Raw genomic sequence first — 25,152 nt, forward strand, 5'->3', positions numbered from 1 at the left:
GGGACATCTTCCATCCAAGTTTAGTTACAAACGGACAAAGGGATCAAAAGTTATGAGCCATAAACGAAATGCGCCCTAAAAACTTAACATTGGGCCCTAAAAGTTTGTTGACCCCGTCTGTGACCTTTGACCTTGTGGTAACCTTCAACTTCCCAAGAGACATCTACCATCATCCAAGTTTGATTGCCATTGTAGCAACGTGCTGAGTTACGTGTGATAAGAGTCTTGCAAGTAAACTTTAACGTATGACCTCAATGACCTTTGACCTTATCATGTGACCTCTTACGGCACCATAACATGAAGGTACCCCTAGTGCATCCATCACCCAAGTTTGATTGCCATTGTAGCAACATGTGCCGAGTTACGTGTGATAAGAGAGTCTTGCAAGTAAACTTAAACGTATGACCTCAAATGACCTTTGACCTTATCCTGTGACCTCCAACGGCACCATAACATGAAGGTACCCCAAGTGCATCTATGACCCAGGTTAGGTTGTAATCCAAGCAACTTATGTGCAGTTATTTGTCAAAAGAGAGTCTTGCAGGTAAACTTTAACATAGAAAAGGGAGTCTTGCACATACTCTTTAATATATGACCTCAAATGACCTTTGACATCATCACATGACCTCCGACAACACCATAACATGAAGATACCCCTAGTGCTTCTATCACCCAAGTGTGGCTGCCATTGCTGTAACAGTTGCCAAGTTATGCATCATAAGAGAGTCTTGCGGGTAAACATTTGTGACAAACGACGGACGGACGACGGACGGACACCATTTGGATCCCTTAGTCTCGCCTTCACCTCCGGTGGGCGAGACAATAAAAGCATGCAAATATTTTTGCGTGCCATATGTTCCAGTAGCTGATGTCTTGATTCCGCAAAATTAAAAACACACAAAACTCTTCTTACCCGGCCAAGTGCAAAAAAAAAAGAGTCGCGCGAAAATATCCACTTTTACAGTGTATGACACAAACAAATTTGGGGCAAGATTCACAATCACAAATACATGAAATAAAAAATAACTCAATTTGTGTCAGTGCAGTTGGCCAACACCTGATTCTGGCAATTACGCACAAGGAGTGTCTAAATCATCTCTGCACTTCATGCTGCTGAATTCATTGGTTACTTTAGCTGGTGTTTGACAAAATGCTATTCACAGTTTGGGTGCTGTGTTTAACCCATTGAGGACAAGTCCCAAGTATACTAGGGCAGGTGTCTATGGGAAATGTGTGTTGTAGCAAAATCAGTTTGTCCTCACCGGTTAAGATAAAATATAGTGGAAATTTGAAGGGCTTGCAACAGACATACTGCAGTAGATGTCTAAACATCTCCCATACTGTTGCATAATGACATTTATTCAACAGAAAGGTCAAAGCTCACATTTTTTTTTTCTTTTTCTTTATAAATATTTCCCTCTAAGAAATAAATTTCATCAACATATGTGATGAATATGTGCTGAGGTAAGCAAGTACCAGTATTTGGCTAATCAGGCCATGATATGAGTGCAGTATTTGTCCACGCTCTGAAATTTTCTCCATTCCATAGAGGCATCATGTGCAGCTGAGCCTGAATCCAGGTTGAAGATAAACTCCCAATGGTACCACTTTGTCAGGTGATGAAGGATCATCGAAGCAATCTCTATCAATCTCAAGGTGACACTGTAGATGAAATGTCTCGGCTTCTGTACCTGTCATGAGGCAAGGCGAAGCCCAATGAGTGCGGGCGACAAACGACTGGAGATAATGAGGAGCCTCCGACACCAGCAGCATGAATTAGCATCTCGCTGCTTCCCATCGCCATGGTGATGATGGAAGCAAGGCTGTTCCTACCACCCATCCTATCCTCCACCTCCTACCCCTCCAACCAGGGGGGCCAGTCCAGAGAGAAGGGTGATCCTTGAACCCCTCCTGCTTCAGTCTCCGCTCTCACGTGTCTGCATGAGGGTGTAGCCATTGATGAACTCCTCCACGTGTGACCCTTCCAGCTGCTTCATCGCCTTCCAGTGAAGCTGCGTCGCCTTGGCAACGCTCCCGCCGGGATGCGTCGTCTCGTGGCGGATGTAAGCCAACCACAGACCTGCACATGTGGAAAGTGTCATTTTGGCACATGTCAATCGATTAATCAATTTATTAGGTGTACTGTCGGATATAAGTGGGCATTACCATGAATGAATTCACAAATGTCACATTAACAGATATACAACCTAGTATTCAAATGATGTGGATAGAAATCTATAGAAATAGTTAAAATCTGAAGAGATTTTAACTTTGACAGCCTAAGTTGACGAGTTTTGTATTTGAAGAACCTCTTACCATTATTTCACTATGCATTGTGCCTACATTCAATTTTTCTATGTCTGCCACACAGATCATTACTCTCATTACATGAAAGCATGAAGGACAACAATTAATATCACCTCCATTAACACTGAAACATATAAATTGTACAGGCCATGATAACAGTTTGTGAAGTTTTCTGCATCATATTATGCTTGAAACATAACCTTGCTTCAAAAGGCAGAAGAAAACTTCACTATAGCTAAATTCTGGACCAGTTTCACAATCTATAGGCCAAGAGCTTGTTCAGATTTGTACTGGCTTAGAGTATTACGTTTTCTCAGCATCTCTCGATAAGCTGGGGAAAAAAGTCAGAAATCATCACAAGAAGCTCTGGCCTTCCCAAATCAAAACAGAATCATATGTGATGCCCTAAAAGAAGCACACAGGTGCTCCAAGTCAAACTTACATGCCCATATTCCATGAAGGGTCAAAAGATGGCCTCCATGAATTACTGTACGAGCTGAAATTTTCGCGGTGGTTTTATTTTCGCGAATTTCGCGAATCGCCTTTGAACCGCGAAAATAACAACACGCGAAAATAACAACGTGCAAATAAGTTCAGTTAGACCCTCGCAACCGCGAAATTAACAGCACGCGAAAATGTCCTCCGAGTAGCAATTCGCGAAAATATCTGTACGCGAAAATTTCAGCTCGTACAGTATATGGCTATATCACTCTCCTGTGGCAAATGCCATGGCTTTATGAACCTTAGGCTCTACTAAGTAGCCTCATTTCTTTCAAAACCTCTAGTAGTACCCAAATTAATTTCAGATATTACACTACTTATGCAACATTATAATACAATAATATATGAATTTCTTTTCTGTACAAATTCACATTATCTAATGAAGGGAATACAAACAGTCAACCACAATGAAGTTGACTTTGCTCGAGTCAAAAAAATTGCCTAAGTGAAAGAAAAATTCTACTGCAGATGGCTATTAACATGTGCTAGTCAAAATTCACAGAAGTTGAAGGATCAATCTTCTCTAGTCACATGAATTCAACTAATAGGAGGTTGACTGTACTTCAAATTACACTGTTGGCTCCCAGTGTGCCTGAATCTATGACCAATAGCACAATTATTTTTCCTTCACTATTACTACAAGGCATGCAACACTGTTAAACTTCTTACCGGGAGAAACATCACCAAACTCTGAGACGGCATCTTCGAAGGCATCCGAGACTCTCTTGTACTTTGGGTTTGGCTGCTCATACACACATATGGACACACAAAAAGGAAAATAGAGCACTATGGAATGAGTCAAGAAACTTTTTTGGCATATTTAAATTAGCTACTCTTCAAGCACTTCCGTCTGTGTCTAAACAGCTATACTTAAGTTCGACCTCTCCTAAGTCAAACCTGTGACATAATACCGTACACACATGCACTGCGGGGAAACAGTTCCACTCTATGTACACACCTTTTAAATGAGCTCATTACTAAGCCCACAGGTCTAGCTGCATTTGACCCCAGAGTAAACCCAAAAGTCTAAAGAATGAAAAGTCTACCAGAGCTTTATTTCTCTTCTTTTTTATACTGGTAATATTCAGATTCTTGTTCACCAGAAAATCTCTTTCAAGAGCTTGCTCAGATTTGTACTGGCTTAATTTTCACAACATTCTCAGCATCTATCGATAAGCTGGGGAAAAAAGTTTACAATCATCACAGCAAGCATTGACAATCCACATACTGTCAGCAAATAAGACAGCAGTTCCCGGTTCAATATTGAAATAGAAAGACATGCATCCTTGCAATAGTCATGGTATGTGCACAAAATACTTGGCTACTTGAATAAGTTTTGGATTGTGCTCTCATACAAAATTTGAACTATGCAGGTGTAGGTTTTCTCCTTGAGAAAGATAAAATTCATGTTTTTACTAAATTGCAGCGAATCTCATTTCAGAATGACAGACTGACCTCAATAAACCATCTAGGTCTCACTGCCATCACCATCCCTACTTTTATAATTTGTCATCATTACCACAGTAATCAACAACATATTGCCTACCCGACAACTTCTATTTATATATTTTTCATTGCTATATTTTCTTTTGCCAGAAGAATATCTCATATTGTTTCATATCATATCATATACTATATCTTTATCTGTTCATGTAAGTCAAATTGGTTATTTCATGACTGTGCACAAGAGGCAAAAGTTATGAACTATACAAATGCACAGGAGACTGGTAGCATTTCATCACAGTCCATTTCAACAAACTGGGTGCTACTAGACCAGACTACCATAAATAGCAGAAGCTTTGGTACTTCTGCTTTCTATCACAGATAGATTTGTTTTGAGGCTTACAAAATAGAATGTTTTTTGGTTTGTTTGTTTGTTTTAATAATTGACAACATGAAATGCAACCACTGTCAAGAAGGACAAATCAAACAAAGGAAAACTGTGAGCAAGTCACCTGAGCTTGTTCTAAGGCAATGTATTTGTTGAAGAAGTCCTCAGTGATTGGTTTCTCAGATTTTATTCTGCAAAAGATGGAAGGAAGGAAGTAAGGAAGTAACAGACTGTATAAATGGAAAAATCCAATAAAGCAATTATAAATACACATTTCAACCACTAATGTTTATATTGATATTCCTGCAATTTACTAGACTGTTAATCGGAAGGAGACAGAATATCAAGAACAGCTTCGTCTTAAATCTGAAGAACACAAAATATCAAGAACAACTTAGTCTTGTAATTCTGCCAATGTGTATAAACAAGTGAAAATTGGCTGAATAAAGCAACTGCTCCAAAATGCACAAAATGCACAACGAAAGCAAGATCTAAGTGAGACTGAGGTATAATGCTAGCCTTGTGTCCATGCTCACCTTTGGTAAAGCTTTCTGGCCTTGCCCATTCCCTTGCTGAGGGCTGCCCACTCCAGGTACCTGACCTTGAGGGGCAGGGCGACGTGTCGGTGCTCCTTCACACCACACTGGGGGGAAGATTGAACAGAGAGAATCAATGAATGGATATAGAAAGAGAAAGATCATTGGATAACTTTCACTTCTGCTTGTACTAATCACTACAGAGCTTTGCTCGCTGACTGTAAAACACTCAACAGTAAGCTGTACCTGCTGATCACAAAAGATGCCTCGAATCCAAATGCCTATGAATACAACTTGTGCATGTTTATTGTTTTCTCATTGCTACTGAATTACATTGTTTTAAAATGACCTTGGTGTAGGATTGCTGCATTTCTAACCCAAGTGGGCTTTTGTCCAACATACATTATGGTCATTTCTTTTTTTCTTTTCCTTAATTGGAAGGGGATGGGGGTAGGGTCGATTGAATTCCAATATAATAGTTGGTTGCGAGGGTTCAAATATCACCTTCCAGTTGTAATGCTTGTTCAGATTTGTACTGGCTTAGAGTAAGATGTCTTCTCAGCACATGTCGATAAGCTGGGGAAAAAAGTGACAGATCATCACGACAAGCATCAACCCAATTCAAAAACTGTTGACCACGAGTGAAAGTTTGAATTTGGAGGCCTCTGGTGGAGATATTCTGATCTCACACTCAGGGCAAGTGTACGCTTTCTGGGTGGTTGACAGTGAGAATATATGTAGGAGCAGCAAAATGTTATGAATGGAGCATTTTTGTCAGAGACTCTTTACAGGATATCTTCAAATTGAGGCATAAAAATCTTAGCCCTTACATTACATGTCAAAAGACTTGGTGATAATGTAATGCATTTGCAGAAGAGGTCAATGGCTGCCAATAACAAACGAACAAATGAACAAACTAAACCTGGACTTACTTCAAAGATATTCTCAATGGTTTCAGGGTCATTCGTCAGACACCACTCAAGGCCAATGTTCCAGATGTCCAGAGAATTCTGCAAAATATTGTGAAAAAATGGTGAGAAATTATTGAACTAGTACAGGAAAATAAATGTATGTTTCTGGAATAAAAATGCATGTCCATGGGATCATAAAAAGCGAAAGTAATGTATTTTATGATATTTTCACATTGAACTGCATGTTTCAAATTCACCTTTTTTTAACACCACAAAGGAAGACAGAAATTATAAACAAACATGAAATTTGACAGCAACTTTTCCAAAGGAGATCAAGCACAACAAGAAAAGGTTTCTGTGAAATCTTCCATTTTCCAATTAATTTTGCTTTCCACAGCTGCTGTCCTATTCTGAAATTAAATTTGAAGACATGCTATGTACAGTAATTCTCATATGTGAATAGGATCACTGTTCTCTCTTCATTTAACTTCTTAAAAACTCATAACAAATTGTTTAATGTGAACATGCCCCAGGAGAAAATGCTTCCAATATGACATAGACTGAGAAAAGTGTCAGATAGTTTTAAAGTACCGTGTTAACCCATTTCAGCATGACATGCTAAGATGAGGGAAAAGTACTATCATCATTCACAAATCTCACATCACTGTCATTTCAGACACCTGGGGGTCAAATCACCCCCAAACAACGGCAATTTTTCCTTCCCTTCTTTCCTTCTTCCTGTTATATTCATCTATCTTATTTTCTGATTGGTTCCATATTTAATGATTTTTTGTTTGTTTTTTGGGGGGAAACAGTTAGCAACCAAATCTTGATCAAATCTTTTAATGCAAGCTGAAGGAGTGCAAATGCTTGGGCCTCAAAGGACTGCAATGACAATAAGTTGCAATATCGATATATCAAACTATTTCTCATTTTATTTGACTATCCATGTCTGACTGTGGCAGAAGTCAGGAAATATGTCACAACCACGGATGCCGACCTTGTAAACAGCATTACAATATTTGAGGGGCTGTAAAGGCACACTTTTGGTGGAAAAGTTATATTTTTACCTTTCCTGGAATAGACATTTGCAATTTGAGAAAACAGTATTTTCTATGAAACCTGCAGTATTTATGGCGAAAAAAAGGCACACAATACTGAAAAAAAACCCACAAAATTACACTCGGCATTTCTGCACAACCAGTATCACAGCTCACGCTGTGGTAATAAATTGTAATTATTATAACATACAATGATTGCAAATATACATGTAGGCCCTACACTTGTTATGCCTTTGAAACAGGACAAAGAACTCATTATGTCTTTACAAGCTCCACATTGATACAAAGAACTCGTAGGCTGGCAACCCTCTTGTTGCTTTGCAGATATGACATAACTGAATTACCTTTGACTTCACTTGTGACACAGCAGTGTCGAAGAGCTCACGAACCTGCAATCTGTGCTCTTCGGAATTACCTTCAATCGACAAATAAAAACAAATATCAATGAAATTGTCAATGAAGAAAGGCAGTTTAACTGCATGAAACTGAAAAGTTGGGGCAATCCGCAACTGTTGACTGGATGAGAATTTGCTCAGATTTGTTTTGGCTTAGTTTTTCACACAAGTTCTCAGCATCTGTCGATAAGCTGGGGAAAAAAGTAAGAAATCATCACTGCAAGTCTCAACCAGTCGCAAAATATCCATCATTAAATGAACAAATAACGATGTCATGGAGCAACTGATCATGTGATCAAGAAAGGCACTTTTCAAACAGCTACGGTATTGCTTAGTTCTCATAGCACACTGCAATTTACTTGTTTTTCTATCACTGCAGACATTGCAAAATAGTAAGCTCTCCAAGTGTTTGCAGGGACTAGAAAAGACACTTTGCTAGAAAACAAAAATATAACTTATGATACTGATTGCCAATAATATGCTGGCCTAGCATAATGACAAACATGAAGCTTAATTATCAAAGGACAAAAGAAATCAGCATATCAAAGTCCATTACAAATTCCAATCTTGTGAAATTCCTTTCCATTTCCCATGTAGTCAGAATGAGTTGAAAATGCGAACATGAAATACAGTTTTGATACTCGGAACTTTAAAGACTTAATCCTCCCATTCCTGCTATATAAATTGATTCCCTGATCTGTTACTTGTTGTTCTTTATAACTCACCGTCATCTCCAACTTGCATGACCAGCAGTAACCTTTGGACCCACAGGGTCACTGACCTGCTGTGAACCTCTGTTGACCTCTGACTGACCTCCAGAGCTTGGTCGACATGACCCAACTTCCGAAGGACATCCACCTGGTAGGGAATGTCAAAATAAGATGCACAACAAAAACATATCTCACACGCTGGCCTTTCAGTCTTCCTAAAAGATAACATCCTCAAGCATTGCTCAGTATTTGAATTAAATTCACCACTTTCACCAAATGTTCCAAATGTTCCTGACAGTCCATTTTTGCTTTGAGCATCCATGCTGATAAGATACCAGTCTCAGTTACTCCATCAAGTTTCCAAAGGAGTAGAGACTGGTTATAATGACAGTCTTGCTTGAAAAGGAAGATCTCTTTCAGATTTGTACTGGCTTATTTTTCAAAGAGGTATCAGCATATGTCGATAAGCTGGGGAAAAAAGCATGAAATCATCACAAAGAAATCTTCCACACATGAATATTTCTACCATATCATATTCCAAAGTTAATGGATTCTGCACTGCTATGAAATATTTACCATTTTCACCCATTTTCCCAGTTGCCGAATGTCACACACAATCTACTTCTATGAAAAGAAGAAGGTATATGTGAATATTTACGATCTCACTAAACAGCTACATTACTTTCTGGACATCCTCATTAACTTTTGAAGAATGTTTGCATGAAAATGGCAACAAAGCACATTTAACTTCCAAAATCTATTGCAAAAACTCTAACATCACAATTGGAAATGATAGTTAACAAATCATCTTGGATGTTAAAAATTGGTTCATAGCCTTTTGTCAGCTCAGACGCAATACACTCTTCTTTGTGTGTTCATACAGATTAGTTTTAACCCTCTGTGAAGACAGAGTGATTTGCTACAACAAGTTCACTAGAGACACCTGCCTGAGTATACTCGGGACTGGTCTTTACCAGATTAATGTGTCCAATAGACACTCTTCATTTATAGTCTAGGACAGTCATATCACAGCTAATATGCAAAGTGGATTAATTTCTCGATCAGTTGGTGCTGAAGACAAAAAATGCTACAGCACAAGAGACAACCAACAGCTCACGAGATAATATTCTCACCCATTTGTGGTATGATTCCTCCTTCACACTGCTCCTCTTCTCAGCTGCTTCAAACACATCAAGAGTTTTCTCAGCTCGCTGTCAAAGACACATGCAAAGAACAAAATCAAGCTGCAAGTCATGGTACGAAATATATTTACTCAAATGTAGTTATATATCAATTTTTTTGTTGTTGTTTTTTTCCACTTGAAAATTTTGAAGCAATGCCTTTTCAAGAGTTTAAATTTAATGTGAAATGTCCACACACACTGGCACTTGAATTGCATAGCAAATACAGTCAAAAGGTGACATCTCAAGAGAAAACAATGATGATGGTCAAAATCTTGGCATGCTTGGTAAAATTAGCTGGTATTTAATCTCATAACAGGTATGGGCGGGACAACTGGGCATCATTTCTTTTCCTTTGATTTGTTTAGTGTGGCCGACATGGAAGCAATGAAGGTTTGTAAGCTATGGGACTGACAGCTGAAGTTTCCTCAGAAGGACTAAGACCAAGAGGATAAAGTGCCTTGCCTTCGGTGCAACTGATACAGCCAGGGGACTTGAAGCCTGGACTTCTTGACCAACAGTCCGTGGTGTCATTCACTGTGTCATGTAGCTCCTGATCGCTCATCATAAATTTCATTCGAGTAGGATGACCCACACACCATGCCTCTCTTATTCTTATATGGAATCAGCAAACTTTATTTTTTGATAGGGATGGGCGAGCATTAAAGGGAAGATAAACCCCAAGAACAATGTGGATTGAGTGAAAGCAGCAACATTAGAGGAACACATCAGTGAAAGTCTGAAGAAAATCGGACAATCGATGCAAAAGTTATGAATTTTTAAAGTTTTGATGTTGGAACTGCTGGATGAGGAGACTACTAGAGGTTATGACGTATGAGAGGACTACAATATCAAGAAAATATAAAGAAAATACTACAAAAATCCATTCTTCATGAAAATTACAAATTCCATCAACTTGATATTGACATATGTTAAGGGTAGCAATTATTCCCCCTGCTTTCTGAAAGCGGTTGGTCCACTGCTCTTTCATAATTCTAGAAAAGTGAATTTTTGTTGAATATCCTTTATATTTTCTTTGTATTGTTGTCCATTCATACGTCATATCCTCTAGTAGTCTCCTCATCCAGCGGTTCCAACACCAAAACTTTAAAAATTCATAACTTTTGCATCGATTGTCCGATTTTTCTCAAACTTTCACTGATGTATTCTACTAATATTGCTGCTTTCACTCAATCCACATTGCTTTTTGGGTTTACCTTCCCTTTAACCCTTTGAGGATGGGCTGATTTTGCTACAACACACATTTCCCATAGACACTTACTACACAGTATACTCAGGACTCGTCCTAAACGGGTTAATTTTCCTCGGCATGATGATAGCAAAGCACTCACAATGAAAACAAAAAGGAGCAATAAATAACCTCTGCGGATATCTTCTTGGTCTGAAGGTTTTATATGTTATGTTGCTTGTGAGCAAGTTTTGGTCGCTGGTCCGGGAATGTCATTTTCCCGGAACAGACAAGCAATCCAAACGCTGCCCTGAGATTCACTGTTGCATCCACCCTTATTGGATATACCAACTGACAATGGTTGTCCAATTACACATAGGATGCAAAAATAAACATGTGATACACATACACATACAGCACACACTCCATTCAATTTTCATTCAACAAAGGCTACTCCCAAACAATATGAGCAACTTTGGGAAATCACAAAAACTGATCAAGATTGCAGAAAGACAAAATGTCACACTACTTCAATTCCAATTAGCAAGTTTCCTCTAAATTTTGCAGGTTTAATTAAAATTCACACTGTTGTCCAAAGAAACAAGGTCAATCACATGGGTCGCACAGAGCATTCAGATCTACAGGCACTCCTCTTATCTCAGTAGGAACAAAACATCATTGCACAGGGGGAGTAATAGGGTGAGTGATATCATTCCTACTGGGGGATCAGAAGGCCCAGAAATCATGTGTGAATTTAGGACAATCAGCAGCAGAGCATCTTGTATGCCCAAGCAAGTTCTCTATTAGTTTATAATCATATTTAAAGTTGGTTAATCATCTGGTACTCGAATGAAACAATTCCATGTTGTAATAGGAATCCCTTCCTGGTGAAGATATATCTGTTAGCCTCACAATTAAAGTCTTTGGGATGATGGAAGCATGGCAGAATACAGACACGTCAAGCATCCATACCTGTTTGGTCAACGAGGGCGCCCCACCAAGCTCGAGTCTCTCCACACACACATCGATGTAGTGACCCCACATCTCTATGCTCGCCAGTTTCTCCACCGCCTCATCTAGGGTGGTGAAACATCTCTGTTCTGACATCCAGATCTCTTCATCTGAACCTGTGGGATGATTAGTTTGATTTTTTTTTTTTAAGTGAAAAGGCCAGCAAATGATAATGTGATGAACGTGTTCTGTTGCAAGGTACAGTATTGAGATGAGTTGAATGGCTGCAACAATGCTATCGAAATGCTGTCAACCAAAATGGTACAGGTAGCGATGGTTAAATCATTCTTATCACATCAAAAGAGCAACAACAGCAAGCGTAATATTGAACAGAATAGAATGGTTGTTATGAGAGCTAGGATTACCCCATGTTGATGCTTTGCACCCCCCCCCCCCCCCAAAAAAAAAAGAGGGGGGGGGGGCGATGAATTTGGTAGTATTGGATGTGTTCCTGCTCTAGAGTCTGTGGGCAAACTTGTACCTACATCGGACCATGTGACCGATGCACTCGTGAAGCAGCCCTGGTGTTTCCTCTAGCATCCCTCCCTTGTTGGACACACCAATGAGACATGGCCGCCCACTTACACATGGGATGCTTTCACAAAACATAAGATATCTACACCAACCCACAAGATGCTTCACTAACATATAGGATGCCTACACCAACCCACAAGATGCCTACACCAAATCATAGGATAATTACAACAACCCATAAGATGCCTACACCAAATCATAGGATGATTACACCAACCCACAAGATGCCTACACTAGGCCACAGGATGATTACACCAACCAAAAAGATGCCTACACTATGCCATAGGATGATTACACCAATCAACAGGATGCCTACACCAGCACATATGACAGGAAGATTACATAAATCCATAGGATGACTATACCAACCATTCTTTATGCCTGCCAACAACATAATACACAGTCAACATGATTTTAGGCTAGTGGTCTAAGAGAGTGTCATCATGTTCAACATTAGACCGATGGAGGAATTGAAAAATAAACTTTCATAGGAAAACAAAGTTGCTTCTTTCAGTAGTGCCTCTGACAAAGTGGGATACGATCATTATTACACTCACCTGAATTTACAAGATGTCTCCTGGCCAGAGCATTCCAAGTTTCATCCTTGTCTGGGTGGTCATTTTCCAGCCTACAAAAATAAAAGAAAGAACAGGAAATTGGTGAAAATGTGTACAGGATTTGAATAAGAAGGCCTGGATAACAACTTCGTTTTGTAAAAATACCACAAATCATACTGGAAATTGGAAATTGCATACCAAAGCCACGTGAGCACCGCGCCTTGCTTAAGGGGGTATCTCACCAGGCTTGAAACTAGTTCGCGACTAGTTCGCGACTCTAGATTTTGCTACTTACAGAGACGTCTCCTGAAAATTACAGTCTCCGATTAGTCGCCAGTTAGTCGCAAGAAATTTGAACATGTTTGATTTTTCGCGACGTCTCCAAGACGTTTCCATCAGTCGCGGAGACATCGCGGAGACTAATCACATCCGCGACGTGTCTGCGATGTCTCATAGACGTCTCCGAGACGTCGCCGAGACCTGCTGGAGACCAGAAAAACTGGTGAGAGGTTGCGGAGACATCTCCGCGACGTCTCCGCGACTCTATTTGACGCTGTTTGACCTACTTAAAAACCACATGACTTATCTGCGTGCTAACATCCTGCCTAGATCAAGTCAGGTGATCCTGCAACGGCTCCCTCATATTTGAAATTTTTTGGCACCTGCCAAGTATAGTGCCAGGGCAGATAAAGGTTTAAGTTACTTCATTACATTACAATCGGACATTGGCCTCAACACTGTACTCACAGCAATGCAAGCACTACCTTATGTATACATATGTACCTATCTGGCATTTAACACAATACTGTAAAAGTGGATACTTTTGCGCTCGGCGGGGTAAGAAGAGTTTCGCGTGTTTTCAATTCCGCGGACTCAAGACATTAACTACTGAAACATATGGCAAGCAAAAATATTTGCGTGCTTTTATTTTCGCGCTAGTTTCGGGTTGCGTGAAATGCGCGAAAATTTCCACTTATACAGTATTGTTTTATGGTGAAATCATGTCAGAGGTGCAATAAGCATCCACAGCTTTGAAACTTACCCTTCGTATATAGCATCCTCTATGTGGGAAGCGAAGTCAAAGAAACGACACACAGGCACAAACTTTAATCTGAAGGGAATGTCATCTGTGGAAAAGAAAGATAAGAATTCATAATTAGGCATCTACTATTTCTTTTTTTATTTGTCACAAAATAAAAGTCCATAAAATCATTTATACTATAAAGCATGAATCAAAATTGTGTCCCTACTATAAAAATAAATGTAGAACACATCAACATATAAAAAATGTGTAATCACACAGATACCAGAGTCAAAAATGGAAAGTTGAAAACCATTTTTATGCTTTGTTAAACCCAAATCTCAACAACCAAGCATGGATTTTCCTCCATTGGGAGTCTGCAGGTAGAAAATTACTTACAGACACAAACAACAGAGTCAGAAGGTATGGTATGGATGTCGCATCCACTGCAATACCTGGAAGCTCTTTGACGGCGTTGCCGTACACCAGCTTGGCCAAGTCTCCCCTCATGAGGGCGTCCTCCACTTCTGACTCCTCCGGCTCTATCATGGTCTGCTTCAGGAGGGCCAGCCTCTTGCGCAGCTGGAGGCATTTAGAAACAGAGGTGCATAGAGTAAGTGCAGAAAGGCTTAACACTATTTAATGCCTGGCGATGACTCAATGACAACCACTAGGTATCGGTATAATCTGCTGCCATAAGGCCTCTCACTTCTCAGAAAAGCTATTTGGCATAAAATAACATCACTTAAAAAAAAAAGGAAGGGCATTCATGCCATAACATTACTCCCTGAATAACTGATATTGCTGTGAATAGCTTAACTGCATCTAAATGGTGTCACTTAGGAAGTACTTTAATATACTGGCTGGACAGATTTAAAAGACTTAAAGAACTATAATACACAACTCTGTCTAACAAAATTAATTTGAATTCAGAGAAGTGGCCAAGCAAAGGTGTATAAAGAGAAAGGGCAACAGAAAGCAGTGTTTACTTTGCCACAGTGCATCTGGTGTATATAAACTAGTAAAGGAAGGCTAAATGCCACAAAAGAACCATTCATGCATGTGCATGGATTAAAGGTAACACATGACCCACAGACACTTTGAAATAAAACCCCAAAAAAGCGAGACATTAGACAAAACATAACAATAACCACAAGTCCCACATTAATGGCAGGACTCCAGAAATGTAACGAAGTCTTGGCACGCATGTCACACATGCTCGTCGTTGCTTTGTGTGCATAAAAACTTTCATTTTGAGCTGCAATTGTTAATATTCCCAAATATATTGCTTTCTATTGGACGTTTCACTCAATTTCACAGTGACCACTGGACCATGAATAAGAAGTCTTGGAAGCATGAACTTGCTCAGATTTGTACTGGCTTAAGATTTTCAGAGTTCTCAGCATCTTTCGATAAGCTGGGGAAAAAAGTCAGAAATCATCACTGCAAGCTCAGAAGTGACCTTATCAAAGTGGATTAAAAATCGTTTTAACCTTTTGTATGGTTACATCTTTTTAATGTTGAATTTATAGAAACAATCTTAAATCCACTCATTTCCCCATCACTAAAGTGGAGCTGGACATGATACTTGATCTATTTTTTTTAATGGTATCAGTCAGAAAACATACATACCTTGTCAGCATGAAGTAACTCCATTCGAAAATACTGCAAATTTGGAAGAAAACATGAGAAAAACACGAAAACATACATGTATTTACATATCATCATTGTGTCTACCGGTGCATCATGAACAAATTTATGGTACATTATATCCTGTCAGAGGAGTTTGCAGGATGCTGGGATAAGTACTACGTCACTTGAGGTCTAACATGAAATAATTTTCAATATGACTTTCAAGGTTTGTATCATGTAATGTTACGACAGCCTGAGCATTTGGTATTCCTTCAGCATCATGTTTAGATAATAGCCTTACCTAGTTCCTTATTCCAGAAGTGAGGTGCAATTCCACAATACGTTGGAAATCACATTAAGAGCATGATAGAAGTTTCACTAGAATTACACATGAAAGTGAGTTGGTTTTTTTTTGTTTTTTTTCTATTTTGTTTTTTTCTGTGAAGAATCAGATCCAGAGACAATAGACCAGTTCTGTAATGTATTCAGATTTTATGCATGCTTTGATCACAAATGTTGCTCTTAACAACCACAAAGCTAGCCGGCGACGTGCCAGACCTAACAACAACCAAGCAAATTCCTGCCTATGGAACTTAATGGGAGGGATCAGGTGAATGAAATGCTTCGTTACTAGGCCGTTGGGAGAATAAACATCCATAAATTGTGATAATTCAGAAAATGATCCATTAGAAATTAAAATCAAGACAGAAAATAATGAGATGAAGAACCGACAGCCTTGCAAAAAAATAAACAAACAAGAAAAAAAAAAAAAAGTTTCACATGTCCAGTTGTACTGACCTCCACCCAGAGTTTCTGGTCAGTTGGATGATGACGTAAGGCTCGAAGGAAGAGGGCACGGGCATTTTCAGCTGACTTATTGTCCTCCAGCTGAAACTTGGCAGCCATGATCCACAGGGCTGAGGACAGATATAGATTATTGATAGAGTGTGGTAAGTGGCAGAGTGGCTCAATAATACAAGATCTCTACTTTTGAGGTGTGAATTTTCTTCAATTTGTCTCCCTCTACAAATGAAATTTGCAAGATCGCAACTGCTGATTTATAATTTAATAGACATGTAGGAATGAAGAAACCACAGGACTGTCATCTACTGCTTTCCTGGCAGCGATACTACCACAAGGCTATCCCTGGTTGCCGGCAGTAACACAATGAACTTGAAACAAATACCCTTGCTCCGAAATTCCGACATTGTTATGTTAAGAAGTCCAAGGCAGACATGGCATTAATGAAAGCAAGAGAATATCATATAAGATTATAATATTCTCTTGATCTCTAATTTTATCTGTAACATTTTCTTATAGCAGAATTCATGCATCATTATCCTCACAGTTGTCAAAGTGAAAAATACCCCCCCCCCAAAAAAAAAGAAGAAAAAAACATAAATAAATTTATGAAATAATATTTGAAACTGACGGGCATGTTTGCATTGGTAAAAATACTCTTCACTCATCAGTGTGAATACACACATCATTATCCCCATGACATCACATGCTTCTCACCTGGATTGTTCCCATGTATCTTCAGCAGCCTGGTGTAAAGTCGACTCGTCTCCATTCGCTGTCCCTACAGTTTAACACGCAAGCCCAGTCGGAGCCGGTATATGGGATGATAGAACATGGAGAACACAAAAGATGGCAGAAGTTACTTTTGACCTCACAACCCTCCAAGTTGGCAGGCTATTTGTGTGCATTTGTCTGCCATTATCTATTTGTCAATCTAAAGTTGGTAAGAGTTGAAATGTAAATTGATGTTTCAATTCATTTGGATACTAAAATTACAATCTGTTATACCTCTATCAATTCATTTCAAACCTTTTAAATCTATTTCACAGTATGTAGTTCATGTTCCATAGGGTTATTAAATTCATCTCTGATATGATGGTGTTACAAAGAAACTTGCTCAGATTTGTTTTGGCTTAGATTTTCGCACAGAATCTCAGCATCTGTCGATAAGCTGGGGAAAAAAGTTAGAAATCATCACCGCAAGTTTCAATAGCTGCTCTCTAAAGAGGACTTAAAAGTACCATACAATATTGTTTTGGTGTTCTTGGGAAATGTTGATATTGAAAAACATGTTATGGCAAAAAGGACTCTGCACTGTTTCAAGCTAACGAATTGATGTCTCATGCATTAATGATGTGCAGCCTCATAATTGCATACAGCACACACACACACACACACACACACACACACGCACAAACCAACACCAACAACAACACACTGAATCTACTGTCATAAATTGGCAATACATTCATACCTAAATTTCATGCTTGATCTTACAGGCCACTGGAAGATTCTACAAACACTGACACTTTCCATGTCAGATAAGTTGAAAATCTTATTGTGTGATGCTCATGTAGACTACCATCAGGGCTACAAATGGTAAATGGATTGAATACAAGCCAGGCAATTATCTTCTGGACACTCAGCTTGAGACACTCACCCATTTCTTGCAGAACTGTAGGTGAGTGAGCCACACCTTCACGTCCATCTGAAACTTTAAACGTGCCCGCTTTTGGAAAAACAGAGAGAATGAAAGCAGTTTTATTCAAATGTCAACTGGCAAACACACACACACACTCTAGCACACTTACATATAAACCATATTTTCTCTCTGGCACATGTCAAAGACATCTTATCTAATAACAGTCTTACAGCAAATACATATGGGGGGGGGGGGGCAATGCAATATGTAAATTATGTTTTCCAATTTCCAATTTTTTCCTTACATAGAACATCCTGTCCTCTATTGTAGATGAACCCATTTCAAGTTACCGAGTGGCTGCAATGTAGTTTATGTTGAGTAAAATGCACAGCTACATGATTGTAATTGCCGTCACGATCCACAGGCCATTTAAATGAACACAAAATCCCTCTTTTCACCTAACAAAACAGCTGGAAGAATGAGAAAAAGAAACAAACGCTCTACAGCGAGCATCAGTTACAGAATTATTTCCTGCAATATGTTAAAATTACTTTCAGTACATCAATCTCCCTAATGATTCACCACTTCACAATTCCTACTAACATTGCATGGATGTACATCTTCATTCAGACTACCATATCAGCTCTACAAGAAAACTTGTGGTCCAGTATATTTTACGAAAACTCCCCTACAAAATAGTAGGGGGTGGGGGTCCCACTAGATGTAAACAAATTTACCAACCATGACCATCCATTACATGAAACATAGGCAACAGAATGTTTATGCCAAACCGAGTTGCACTGTAATCCTAATCAAACAACTGGAATAAGGACACAGGAAATCACTTTCACTACAACTTGTAATATCCATATCTTGCTCCTTCTAAACAGGTATGGTAAAAGAATTTAAGTAATTCAAAGTAAATTCTAACTTACTTTGAACAAGCGGTGTATGCGCATGATGATGGCATTTTCAATCTCGTCTCTTTTGTGGAAATAGTTGTTCCGCTGTAAAAAAAATAAAAAATAAAAAATAAATAAATATATATATATATATATATTGTATATTGGAAGTCACAAGGAAATCTCGCCACATGACAAGGTCAAACTACATTGTATACCCTTCATGACCATACACAATGTACAATGTCTGTCTATGCATATTGCACTTGTTTCTGAATACCTGGGGAATTTAATATCAAATCTAATCTGCTTTTCAGAGCATCTGTTCAGATTTGTACTGGCTTAGAAAAGTCACAATTTCTCAGCATCTGTCGATAAGCTGGGGAAAAAAGGTCAAATCATCACAACAGCGCTCTATGACCAGAAATCAACACTATCATACACATACACAAACTGGTAGTTTGGCCCAGAAGTATGTTCTTTCTTCCTATTCCAATGTGTCAAATTATGGTCCCACAAACACAACTGAAGTAAGCAACAAAATCATGCATTTCTTGTTATTCATTTTTGGATGGTGGTGGCCTGACTAAATGCTTCGCTTTCAGTTGTTAGTAGTTACAAAGCAAACTGCAATCTTGTAGGTTTTCTAACATTATTTGCAGCTAGTGCTATCTGACAAGGTCCCATGGTAGAGTGACATCTGTCACTTTCAAAAATTCTCCACTCTCCACTCTCATCTCCTGAGACTGAATATTCTTTCCTTGAGATATTCTCATTCCGTATAAAGGGCCTGGTTCAACTGTTGCTGAGATTTGAGTTGTATGTTTCTTACCTCTCTCCTCTTCTTGATCAATGCCAGGAGGTTGATCTCATACTAGCAAAGGCAAAGAGCATCAGAATAAAAATGGTTGAATCTCTTTGAAAATAGATTCGTAACAAGAATGTTAATGTGCTGCACTTGATACTGTAAAGCAAACTGAAGGAGTCAAAGTGCTCATGATACAATGTATATCTTTTAGCTGTGCTCATGTCTTCTCAAATGTAGGTTTCACTCAAGCTAGCTTTGTAGTGTGATTATCAGTTTGATCTTACTACTACTAAAAAAAAAAAATCATTTATTTTTGCTCATTGAGAAAAAATAAAATTGAAACATAAATATCATGATAACACATGTTAAACTATCAACTACAATCTCAAAAAGGATGGTATCTACACTGTAAGATTACAAATATACATGCTGTATTAAAAGCTTTCTTCAAACATTGTACATTGTAGCTCTAAATGCATAATTATTCATTTGGACAATGGCATTGCACTGCTCTGCTTCTCTGTACAAACTGTAAATTGTAATTCTATAAGACACAAAGTCAACCTTTTTCCCTTTGGTAGATTCTTCCTACATACACATGTAGGTTCAGTGAAACATGAAATGTAGTCGCAAACAAATGTTGGCTGTCATGTGCTCTCTACACAATGGCCCAAATTCATGAAGGTGGTACAAATGAAACCATGATTTAAAGATAATATAAAGTTTTGGTATTACCTCAAAAGTTCCCCTGAATTTCCTTGTCTTAGTTTGTGTTTCAGGTTAAAGTACCTTTCATATACCTGGTAACTAACACTATGAGACTTACTCGCCCCAAAGTGCTCTCATGACTTAGTAATCATGCAATAATGGTTTCGTACCAGAGCCATACGGCGGCGAGGTAGTACACGTATTGTACGAAACCATTATTGCATGATAACTGCGACCAGCAGTGTGCAGCCCCATACGCATACTGAGTAGCTAACTGCGACCAGCAGCCCCATACGCATAGCTAAATGGGGCTTCGCATTGTAGCTTACAGGATCATGACAGATTTAGTATCGCGGGTAAATATCAACTTAAAATCCGAAAATTTCTTCAATTTGAAGACTTACCAGTTAAGTTGAAGTATTGAAAACAGGCTTCGGGCAACGTTTGGTTTTGGCAATAGTCCCTTTCTGTTCGAATTGATGACTGAATGTGACTCGGTCGAGAGGACCTTGGGAGAGCTACACTGAATTGACGGCCAGCGCATGCGCACACAAACATCTTATCCGTTCGTGGATTTGAAATTTGTTCGCATGTGATGTGTGCGTATGCGCTGGCCGGAGTAATCAGTGTATGTAGCTCTCCCAAGGTCCTCTCAAGAGAGTCACATTCAGTCATCAATTCGAACAGAAAGGGACTATTGGCAGAACCAAACGTTGCCCGAAGCCTGTTTTCAAGACTTCAACTTAATTGGTAAGTCTTCAAATTGAAGAATTTTTTGGATTTTAAGTTGATATTTACCCGCGATACTAAATCTGTCATGATCCTGAATGCTACAATGCGAAGCCCCATTACGCTATGCGTATGGGGCTGCTGGTCGCAGTTAATTGCATGATTACTAAGAAATGAGAGCATTTTGGGGCGAGTAAGTCTCACAGTGTTAGTTATATGAAAGGTACTTTAACCTGAAACACGGAAATTCTGGGAAACTTTTGAGGTACCAAAACTTTTTATTATCTTTAAACCATGGACAAAAACCATGGAGCACCAAGTGTGGCATGGAATATTTTGTTACAAAATCAGTCATTTTGTCGATGAAATGATTATTTTGCAACGAAATGACAACATTTTGTACCTAAATGAACATTTCGTCCACGAAATGATAATTTCGTTAACAAAACGGTCATTTTGCCGACGAAATGACCAATTTCGTAACGAAATATTCCGTGCGACACTTGGCGCTACATGGCTTTTGTCCATGGTTTAAACCATGGTTTCATTTGTACCACCTTCGTGAATCGGGCCAATTTGTATCAAATCAGGGAATTGGATGGGACCTTCTATTGTACCTCCCTGCAACGCCGATATAATAATCATAGCAAAGATTTACTAGACCTCTACAGAGACACCTGTAGACACATAACGCAATGAGATTAATAGCAACTTGGGTATTCATGAAGACAAATAAAGATATGACATGTTGGTTATGAGCATTGTACAATATATTGAGTACTGTAATCACCTTGCTGATGTGCCTATTTCATTACATCAGTTGTACGAACAAATTCTTCACTGTTAGATGCAGGAAATGCAAAGTACATTGTACAAATGTTCTGGTACCATGTTCCTTCAAATATTGTACTTGAATCAGTTAATATACACACCTGGATATATCTAAGAAAATCCTCCTTTTTCTTCTTTATTCTGACCAGTCTGTACTCATGTCCTGTTCTTTTCTTCACTATGGCTCTGTTAAAAAAAAAAAAACAAAAAGAAACAAAACCACATGGTCAGAAGACAAGCTTGGGACCATGGGAAGAACACATGACAATGCTTTATGCAGGGCTCGACACTAACAGTGGCCCGGTGGCCCGGGGCCACCAAAAACGCATGTCGGGCCACCAAAATTTCAGAAATGAAGAATTTGGTGGCCTGATCGGGCCAACAAAAAAGGTCAGATGTTTGCCTTTGGGCCACCAAAAATAAAAGTTAGTGTGGAGCCCTGCTTTATGGCACTACATGTACACTGTCTGTACAATGTAGGCTTAATGCACTTTCGTTGTCTTTTTTTATCAATGTAGTAGATGCCTCAATCCATTTACCAAATTACACATAAAACAAAGGAATTATTTACAAATTCGTATATACTTAACCTCTTTCCATTAACTCACATGATGACATAAGTAGATTATAATGCAAGTCACCCATAATTTGACCGCCTGCTACATGTAGAAACCTATATGCTTTATTAGCACATGGTCAAACCTTAAAGGTAGGGAATCCCATTTGCATGCCTTAAATGAAGAGTTGTGTAAACACAGTGGTGTGTTAAAGAGAGTATCATTTTAGAAACTCCCATAAAGTATTGAAAGTGGAAGGTAACATTTAGTACATTTTTATTGACCGTTAGATTTTGAATTGAATTTTTTTCGGGGCTCACCGTAAATTCCAGTACATTACTAGGCTACCTTTGCACACCCATGCACTGCATGTGTGTCCATCATGTATATTTTGTGAATAAAGTTCATCAAAACTTACAAACATTTCTATATACATTCTTGCCACACACTCTGTATGTTATTACATTAGCTCATACTTTTAGATTTGTGTTTATAGATAAAAAATACAGAAGATTGCAACAAAAAGGCTTTAAATTACTGTGGCTGACACACAGAACTACTGAGTAGTTGAGTTTTGTGCATTATTCAAATTGTAGATAACTGTTGACTTCCAAATTTCTAAGCAGTGGCCTAAACATGTCCCCTGAGGTTCATGTTTAATGTTTTGCTGCATTTTGGGAGTTCTGTAAAAGGTATCCCCTACCTTTAACGTTACACAATTTGAAACTTGAAGTTAAACTTTAGTCTTGACCCTTATGTGTAGTACTGTTAGGCTCATGACTCACATTAGCCCGACCAGACCCCGTGCGCTAAGTTAGCACGGGGTCTGACAGTGTGTGATACACATACGTGTATCTACGGAACCCCATACACCTATCTACTAAACCCCTCAAACACGGCCACACAACAACTATTGAAAATTTCTACATTCTTTTCACAAATTTTACGAATCACTCACGTGAATTGAGATACTTGGATTATGAGCATGGTATTTCAGTCCATACTCATAGTGAGCCCTCACGTAACATACACTGAGCAAAAAGTCCAATCTCAACCCGGAATGCTGTGATCATCGCGGGTCATTCAAAATAAACCTTTCCCAGCTTTGAACGATGCAAATTGCGCTGCTAGTAGTGCTAGAGTTTGTACGCCCGCGAAGTCGACAGCGCCCTCTTTGCCCAGTGCTGCGCCGACATTTCGAATCATTTCTGCAATTTCTACGATTTCTGCGGCATACAGGATTAAAAAAGGTGCAATTTTAGGTAAGTTATAAAATGAGTATATCAATATCAATATCAATAGCTGAAAACGGTAGCTAAATAGATAAGTTTTGACCTTGTGCAGTCTTAGTAACAAATATGGTGCAGTAAATTCAAAATCGCGTCGGCGCCCCGGAATACAGAGATTACGGAGTGTCCACACCGTACAGCCCTGTCGCGACTTAACACTTGTGTACAGCGACAGGGCTGTGTATAGTTAGACTCACATGAGCATGATGAGGTAGACTTCTAACGTTAGGGCCTAGAATACCTACATGCTATAGATTTCTACAGAGAAAAAAAAATCCAGGACGTTGAATTCAAGTCTAAGCTTCCCCACTTGAAATCCTAATGAATTCCTATTTATGCAAGTGCCTGGAAATTCCTACCCCACCTAGCTAGAGTATAACTATAAGTAGGCCTAGTGCAATTCAACGTGCACGCACCATGCGTACACTCACTTTATTTCGGACGAAGAGAACAGTCCCACCCGTTGCAACTGTTCGAGCTCGGGTAGCGTTTCCTCGATGTTCTGGTGGACAACCTCGGCCATATTTCACGCGATTCTAACGTTCAAATCTACAGTTATCTGAGGAAATTCATGGTAAAATAAGTTCTAGAGTATAGAACAAGGTTTTACATGAGCGGTAATGGAATTTAATTGCTAAATGCGGCAAATACAGTTCCAAATTCAACAGAAACCTCGCACCCTGCACCTCCGGGTGGACACGACGCGTGCTAAAAGAAAGAACATGGGCAACGTGTACACCACGTGTAAGGTGAGTAGCCAGACGTGCATGCGCATGTCATCGATCTGTTTCAGTGTGCTGATTTTGTCAATAGAGGGCGCTTCATCTGTAGACGAGTCAGAGCCACCGAACTAAAACATAGTGGAATGCGTGTTCACCCAGGAAATACGCAGCCACCAAAACTTGCTACCACCGCCATTTTGTTCGGGCAATTTTTCCTTATATGGAGTGCGGGCTGTGTCTCCGAAGCGCAATTGACCATTGTCATGTACAAACGTGCATTGTTACGTCATAATCACTAGCCACTGGACGGCGTACTCTTGCTTGCGCGCGTACCAGTGGCCCAGTCTGACCGCGCCAAAGCGTGCACTCCATATAAGGAAAAATTGCCCGAACAAGATGGCGACGCAACACGGTAATTTGGCTGCACGGTCTCGTGTATGTTGGGAATAGGGACACGCATTCCACTATGTTTTAGTTCGGTGGTCAGAGCATAGACTAAGAGCTCTATTTTCTGCGATATGTAAATACAGCTCTTTGAGTCAGAGCCACAGAACTCTTGTCAGAGCCAGAGCCTTCTATTACAAGGCTCTGAGACGAGTCACGCTAGCCGCGGCAGCTCTAAGTGGACAGGACAGTAACCTCTCTCTTTTAAAGGGATGTATAGTTTTGGTTGAGATGGGGATTCAGGTTTTGAATTTTTTCGAGATAATTAGTAACCACTTATATGAAATATTAAAGGAGCATACAATTCTTCGAGAAAGCAACAGTTTGGTTGATGAAAATCGG

General features: G+C 39.2%; 1 protein-coding gene and 1 non-coding gene across 2 annotated transcripts; both read right to left on the reverse strand.

Annotated features, from left to right (window-relative positions):
* Positions 1-1,518: 1,518 nt before the first annotated feature.
* Positions 1,519-24,336, reverse strand: LOC140240823 (U3 small nucleolar RNA-associated protein 6 homolog). The gene is made up of 20 exons (XM_072320593.1): positions 24,076-24,336; positions 21,900-21,984; positions 19,555-19,596; positions 18,756-18,827; positions 17,839-17,907; positions 16,896-16,959; positions 16,176-16,294; positions 15,378-15,410; positions 14,201-14,327; positions 13,767-13,851; positions 12,725-12,795; positions 11,595-11,749; positions 9,386-9,463; positions 8,268-8,400; positions 7,492-7,562; positions 6,108-6,185; positions 5,176-5,282; positions 4,764-4,830; positions 3,478-3,550; positions 1,519-2,080 (listed from the first exon to the last, which is right to left on the reverse strand). The coding sequence occupies exons 1-20, from the start codon at positions 24,165-24,167 to the stop codon at positions 1,917-1,919; spliced, it is 1,785 nt and encodes a 594-aa protein (XP_072176694.1). The 5' UTR covers positions 24,168-24,336; the 3' UTR covers positions 1,519-1,916.
* LOC140241303 (small nucleolar SNORD12/SNORD106) lies at positions 8,660-8,757 on the reverse strand. Its single transcript, XR_011902078.1, has one exon. It is a non-coding gene; the product is annotated as a small nucleolar SNORD12/SNORD106 (small nucleolar RNA).
* Positions 24,337-25,152: the final 816 nt, after the last annotated feature.

The sequence above is a fragment of the Diadema setosum genome, chromosome 17 (genome assembly GCF_964275005.1).
Source record: "Diadema setosum chromosome 17, eeDiaSeto1, whole genome shotgun sequence".
Taxonomy (NCBI): Eukaryota; Metazoa; Echinodermata; class Echinoidea; order Diadematoida; family Diadematidae; genus Diadema; species Diadema setosum.

What these genes read in the sequence shown, in the direction of transcription:
- LOC140240823 (XM_072320593.1), bottom strand. Translation starts at nt 24,167, where the DNA reads ATGGCCGAGGTTGTCCACCAGAACATCGAGGAAACGCTACCCGAGCTC. An exon ending in CATGCAAGTTGGAGATGACG is followed by an intron (nt 7,563 to 8,267) that starts GTGAGTTATAAA and finishes TGTCGATTGAAG; the next exon opens with GTAATTCCGAAGAGCACAGA. An exon ending in TGTCACAAGTGAAGTCAAAG is followed by an intron (nt 6,186 to 7,491) that starts GTAATTCAGTTA and finishes AATATTTTGCAG; the next exon opens with AATTCTCTGGACATCTGGAA.